Source organism: Sphaeroforma arctica (assembly GCF_001186125.1).
Source record: "Sphaeroforma arctica JP610 unplaced genomic scaffold supercont1.796, whole genome shotgun sequence".
Taxonomy (NCBI): Eukaryota; class Ichthyosporea; order Ichthyophonida; genus Sphaeroforma; species Sphaeroforma arctica.
In genome coordinates this window covers 8,840-15,820 of record NW_014039762.1, presented here as the reverse complement: position 1 = coordinate 15,820, position 6,981 = coordinate 8,840, and the positions used below count along the sequence as shown (strand labels likewise).

Genomic DNA, 6,981 nt, shown 5'->3' with positions numbered 1-6,981 from the left:
CGTGTAGATATGTTCATATTATAGCGTGTGAATACATGCATACTTATATTTATTGCCTGTGTCCTCGTTGTTGAGTGACCGTTACGGTTCGTTATACAAATTGGGATATCTAATCTCGAGCCGTTGTTCAATATGTATGCAGCATACATGCAGCATACACACGCTATATTACTAGAAGATCTTCATTTTTTTGAAATGATAACAACGCCGACATTCGCTCTTATCCATCAGGGGAGGGAAAAAGCATTCTGAAGACCGATAAACAATTGGACGGGTACCAAAAGAAGAAATATGTGAGTAAACTGGTGTACATCTACCTCCTGGGGTATCCAGTTGACTTTGGCTACATCGAAGCCGTGAGTCTGATCTCTTCGTCGAAGTACTCGGAGAAGCACGTGGTATGTGAAGAATGACCCATACTTTGTGTGCACTGTTCTGAAACCTTCTTGCAACACTTTCACGCTATGTGTAGGTGGGTTCAAATCGCACTATGTCTTGGCATAGTGGTATAGTGTCCGACTTTGTCGTCCCAACGTACAAGTCGCGATAATCACCCACTCGCCCACATGCAAAGGAGAGGGCACCATTGCCACAAACATACTTTCAAAATCCGGTTGGCAGCAATGTATACACGTGTCTGTCTACGCAGTACGGGAGGTTAGTGTCGTCAGCAGTTTGCGCTGTATCTGGGAGCTGGCCGAATAACATACGAAAATGCACAGAATTTAGATCCTGTTGCGCTGATATTGGCAAGAGTGTACTGTACTGAATCGTGTTGTAGATGTTGAACAGCTGTGACATCATCCGTATGTGTGTAACGTGCACCGCATTTGGTCACGTTCACGCAAAACTCGCGGAAGTGATAGCTACAGGTTTGTGTTGGTAGGGTAGAGAATATCTCACCTACATGCAAAATGCAGATTGCAAGTTCTAGGTCGACTTTTCGGATTCATAGACAACCAGCATCGACAGATATCAGTGCAATAGATTGCTCACATTTTGATGCTCGGGCGAACAACGTAAGCAAGCCTGAACGAGAAACGCTGCCCTCATCTGTATTCGAGTTTTCAGCGTGTGACTGACTCCACAACAGACATCTCGATATATATATGTGGTGTGTGTGGTCATCTTTGCAACGTCCGAGCAGCCACAGCCTGGGACTTTGATTTTTGAACCCGCATACTGTATAGTCTCGTAACGGTTCAGTGCAAAAAAATAACTTTTGCGATTTTTTGCTTTGATTATTGCTCGTTCAGGGCTATCTCTTTGTATCCGTGGTGCTGAATGAAGAACACGAGTTGATCCGGTTGCTGGTGCAATCGATGAAGAAGGATCTCATAGACTACAACGAGGTGAGTAAGCCTGCCATTTAACAATTACAAGGCATTGTATTACCATCTCTTCCATTGATTTGAATCTCTTGGACTACTCCATTGCATTCCTGATGCTCTCTCATGGCTCATGCCGATGTCTTGTACCATTGTCACAAACCCAGACCAATGTGTGCCTGGCCTTGAATTGCATTGCGAACGTTGGGGGACCGGAAGTGGCGGAATCGCTGGGTGATGATGTTTACAGACTGCTGACTGCCTCCGACAGTAATGCATTTGTGAAGAAGAAGGTAAGTATGTGACATTTGTCTACGGTATATCCGCTGTATTTTTGTTGTTGACCCGAACACTATCATATGTATATACACAGGCGAGGTTGTCTTTGTAGAGTGGTCCTAGATTGATTGATTTGCTCGTGGCTTTCCCATTATTCACCTTAGCGGACCCGAACGCTTCCTCTGGGAAGAACTTAGAGGCGGAGTCATATATACATTTGCTTCTATGATTGCATAGCGCGTTTGTTGACTGGATTGTAGTCACGTCCACGCTCATCGTTACGTGCATAGCATCACACACATGTTAAATACATAGCTCTAGCATTCCCTACCAATTGATGTCTGCACATCTCAATCTGATAGCGCTCAACGCAGGAGGTACTTACCTTGCTGCTATGATATCGCGAGATTTGTAGGTGTTAGATATTGTACATCACCTGTTGCCGTTGCAGTTGCAGACTCATCGTGTGCTACCGGATATTCACGCATGAATACATATCCATCCATCTCTACCTAAGCCAACCCATATCACACCTTAACACCTCGCCACATTAATGCATTCAGGCGGCTCTAGCGTTGCTGCGTTTATACCGCAAGTACCCACAAGTGTTGGATGTGAAGCAGTGGAGTGGCCAGATCATTGCGCTGCTCAACGAGCGTGACTTGGGGTGAGTTTCGCGTGTGGGAGAGGTTGTGTTGTGGGTCCCTGTAGACTCAATGCACGCGGAATTGGCCTTTGCTAATTGCTTCTCTTCAGTACCGATGTATTCACACCTCCATGCGGTGGTTTATCGGCCCTACCGCTGGTACATGCGCTCAATAGTCATTCATGTACGTACATGTGTTCCAAACCCAACGATACAGGTATAAACTCACGGGGTTTTATGGGGAGGGGTTCTTTTTGAGATATGTTTGCACGCACATATTGCTCGCTGATACGTGCGTGTTGACGGCAAACGACGATTGGTCACAGGGTACGCCCATCGTCAGGTATTGCAGTTCGGGCACCTAAACACAAACCACAAATATGCTTCGGAACGGGTTAACTACAGTCATACATGCATATTACATGATAGTTTCGGAACGAGTTAACTACAGGCATACATGCATATTACATGATGGTATTTACAGCAAACTAATACTGGCGTATTTCTTAAACAGGGTGCTCACATCGTCGCTCACGTTGGTCCATGCGCTGGCGGCAGACGAATACGATACGTACGAGCCCTGCGTAGCTGTAGCTATTCACCGACTCAAAAATATTATCATGGAAAGAGAGGACCTCAATGGCTATGTGTACTACAAAGTATGCGGTTTGATGCTGTTTTTATATACACAGACGCTCTCATATATATATATATATATATATGTATGTATGTATGTATGCATGTATGTATGTATGTATGTATGTATGTATGTATGTATGTATGTATATATATATATATATATATATATATGTGTGCGTATGTATGTGGCCCAAGTTCATCATGTTTCAAAAAAGTACTAGCTCTTCCATTCAGATGCATCCCTACGATACATCCAGGTTTATTTCTCCTTCACACAAAGCTAGTTTTCTTTAACTATCGCAGGTGCCAGCTCCTTGGATCCAAGTTAAGATCCTGCGATTAATCCAGACATACCCCCCACCCACTGACGCTGCTGTCAAGGAAGAGCTCAGATTCTGTCTAGATCGCATACTGGCCAAGAACGATCTAGTTAAGGTAGGACTTCAGGTCTTGCGCTTGTCTAGTGAGTGCATGGTCTGTAGATTCGGTCTGTGTATTGGTTTAAAAGTCGTTTGTGTGAGGATATGTGTTCTCTTGTCTGGATCTCATACTTGCAGAGAATGATCTGGGCAAGGCTGAGGGGTGCTTGATTGTAATTTATTGGCATGTGTGTGTATTCGGTTAAGGATTTAGTGTCAAATATTAATCCGATATTTGATGCATGTGTACAATTGGTGGAGCTCGGGTCATGTCTGGACCGCATCTTCGTAAAGAATGACTTGGTCAGGGTAGGGACATTGATCACGTGTTCAAATACACTGTGCGTGTATAGAGATAGAGGCTGCGTCAATGAGCAGAGGTCCTGTCCAGACCGCATTCCTTCATGGATTAGTATTGCCAATTCACGGTTTATGGTTGTATGCGTAAAATATCATTTGCCGTTACCGTCTAGGTCTCGTACGGACAGAGACTCCTGTGGTCAAAGTATGGCAGGGTACGCGACCTTGTATTGTATTGTATTAAAGTATCCATGTTTTTTTTAGTTGTAGTACTGGTTTTGTTAGCTTGAGTTGTACCTAGATTACATGTTGACATAGAATGAACTGGTCAGTGTGAGAAGTAGGGTTCCCTGTATTCCTATGAGTGGGATAGCAAAGGCTCGCGATACTTTTTATTCTGTCTACTGCCCCATAGATAATACCTCTTCCACAAAAAATCTACTTCATATCTAGCAGCCATACTGTCGTAGCATGCAAAGACGACACAATACCTGACAATTACCCGCCTGTAACACTACCTTATCCCAACCACACCTACACCACACCTACTGTCTGTAGTTCTCCTGCTTTGGTGTGTTGTATTCCCATGAACATGAATCAAATCAAGCGACAACCACAGAAAAATATCGATTTAAAAGCCATGGCCATGCATAGCCGCTGTTTCGGAGTTGTCCTGAACAATACCATAGCCACAGTTAGGGCGGTCACGCAAAACTCATACCCATGGGTTGTTTGCGTACCGTGCTCTCCCCGGGAGGACTATAAATAGTTATTTTATAATAGCAATACATGAGGTTATAGGAGAAATGAACCAACCATATATCTATATACCGACCGCGACCGCTCCGACCCCACAGATTGTGCAGACCAACAACTGCCGCCAGAGTGTGCTGTTCGAGGCCATGAACACAGTTATCCACCTGCAGACTGAGGCGAAGCTCACAGAGATGGCGGTGGATATCCTGGGCCGGTACATGACTGTGCGTGAGACCAACACCCGCTACATGGCTCTGGACATCATGTGCAATCTGTGCTCGCTGGAGATTGCGAAGAAGGGCATCATCAAGCACCAGCCCAACATCATACAGGCGCTCAAGTTCGAGCGGGATATCAGTGTACGACGGAGGTAGGTACTTGTGTGTGTGTTGGGTGTATGTAGTGCTCTTCAGATTCAAACTGCTGTTTATTTTTTGTACTTCGAGTATTGTGACTGGTGGACCACTGCGTGGCTGTGATTCTGCGAGTGTTGTGCCGGCATGAGCTTCTGTTTCGAATGCCGTCTATCGGTAGCCTCTGGAGTCTCAAGGCTTCAGTACAGTACCATTCTAAATGCTATAGTACAAATCCTCCCTGAACATCTCTCTGAGGACAGGTGCCTCATATCACGTACTTGCCGACTCTGTGATACCACAACCCCCACTCGCACTAATACTCTCTACCCATCTGGCAGGGCCTTGGATCTGCTATTCAAGATGTGTGGCCCAGAGAATGCGGTCACCATCATCACCGCGCTTGTTGGCTTCCTAGAGCACGCAGGCAAGTGGTTTTTAGGGTTTTAGGGTTTTACATCCCCCCCCCCTCCTCTCCCCCTTTCGTATAACGCTATTCAGCCCAATTAGGGACATGCATCGTCTTTCTGTTACCGACTTAAAGCGTAGATGCACCCGGTATACGGTATACCCCTTGTAGCTAGTACCAAGAAGTACAGGTCGCTCGGCACGACCACTCAACGGGCTGTGTATATAGAGCACACACGCATCGGGATCGTGCGACACAGAACATGCATGGATGACTTGCACATCATATGATATTTTATAACACTTGTGGTACCTCACAGAATACATCATATAATATTATATAACATTTGTGTCACCACACAGAATACATCATATAATATTATATAACATTTGTGGCACCTCACAGAATACATCATATAATATTATATATCATTTGTGGCACCTCACAGAATACATCATCCGCGAGGAAATGGTGCTACGCATTGCCATTCTGGCTGAGACTGAGGCCCGAGACTATTCGTTTTATGTCGATGTGATCCTCAACCTAACCCGCGTCGCCGGCGACTATGTCAGTCTGGAGGTAAGTGTCTGAGCGGCACCAAGTGAGAAGTGGTATCTGAATATGTGTGTAATGTTATAAGCGTGTAGTATGGTATCTGAATATCTACATAATGTTATGTGCGCGTGCAGTATTGTCTGTATCACGAGAGCATCCGTTCTGTCTATGTATTCCTTCTCATAGCGCGGGTTGTTTATGCCAGTCTTAGGTCAAGTGCCTAAGCTGCACCTGTGAGAAGTGATATCGATATCTTAATATGTGTGTGATGTTATACGCGTGTAGTATTGTCGGTATCACGAGAGCATCCGTTCTACGTCGATGTGACCTTCAACCTAGCACGGGTAGCCTACAACTCGGTTCAAATTGATTCTGGACTGAGCTACACCAATGCGAAGGTGAAGTCGCAAGTGAGGAAGCGTTTGTAGACAGACGTGTGCAAATTCGTGGGTACCACGCATTGATCAATTTACGTCGTAGTGATCCTTAACACAATTCAAATAGCCACTGCTTAAATCAGTTTGGACTGGGAATCCAAATACTGAACACGAAAAATTGGTCCTAATTTCTCACATTTCAGGTCTGGCAACGAGTGATCCAAATCATCACCAACCGTCAGGATGTGCAGGAGTATGCGTGCCGCGTTTGCTTCCAGGTTAGTTGTATGCACTTATTTGTATGCACAATTACATCACTTTGCCAGATGCGGCCATTTCAGCCGCCCTAGTAGTCGGTCTTATCTGGTGTCTGTCCGGGTTGATTGTGTATAATATCTTTCTAAAGTATTGTCGCGATATAGTGATAGGTTGTCAAATCATGTATACAGCTCCATGGTCAGTTATTATAACAAACGGGTTCACAAAGGTCTGCATCTGTTCACCATTGCTTGACATGAGCACGTCTTGTCTGCATGTGTATACGTTATCCACAGAAGTGATAGATACGGTGCTAGCAGTTGATGCGCTGAACACAACGGCTGGGGCATATAGTACACGCTACGTGATATTCAATGCCTGGTAAAACGTTAAAATGTCAGAGTAAATTGCTCAAATCAGTGTGCACAACATTCCATATTTCGCCTATATGTCACCTGCATTTCACTTTCATTCCACCTTATTTGGCCCTTAAATCACTCTCGTGTATATCTTACAGGCTCTCAGTTCGCCGCCTGTGCACGAAACAATGGTCAAAGTAGGCAGTTACCTACTGGGCGAGTTCGGCCATCTGATTGCGAATACGCCTGCATCATCGTATGTCAGAGGAATGATCGATGTATACATATGTTTATATATATATA

General features: G+C 44.8%; 1 protein-coding gene across 1 annotated transcript in view; it reads left to right on the top strand.

Annotated features, from left to right (window-relative positions):
• The window catches only part of SARC_08642 (hypothetical protein), a 14,967-nt gene that overhangs the window by 1,424 nt on the left and 6,562 nt on the right, over window positions 1-6,981 (top strand). The window contains exons 2-12 of the mRNA XM_014297371.1: window positions 232-398; window positions 1,257-1,352; window positions 1,496-1,621; window positions 2,171-2,274; window positions 2,768-2,912; window positions 3,196-3,327; window positions 4,469-4,737; window positions 5,062-5,147; window positions 5,578-5,708; window positions 6,265-6,339; window positions 6,837-6,934. Of these exons, the coding sequence (XP_014152846.1) occupies window positions 232-398; window positions 1,257-1,352; window positions 1,496-1,621; window positions 2,171-2,274; window positions 2,768-2,912; window positions 3,196-3,327; window positions 4,469-4,737; window positions 5,062-5,147; window positions 5,578-5,708; window positions 6,265-6,339; window positions 6,837-6,934 (1,429 nt within the window). The remainder of the gene's footprint in view (window positions 1-231; window positions 399-1,256; window positions 1,353-1,495; window positions 1,622-2,170; window positions 2,275-2,767; window positions 2,913-3,195; window positions 3,328-4,468; window positions 4,738-5,061; window positions 5,148-5,577; window positions 5,709-6,264; window positions 6,340-6,836; window positions 6,935-6,981) is intronic.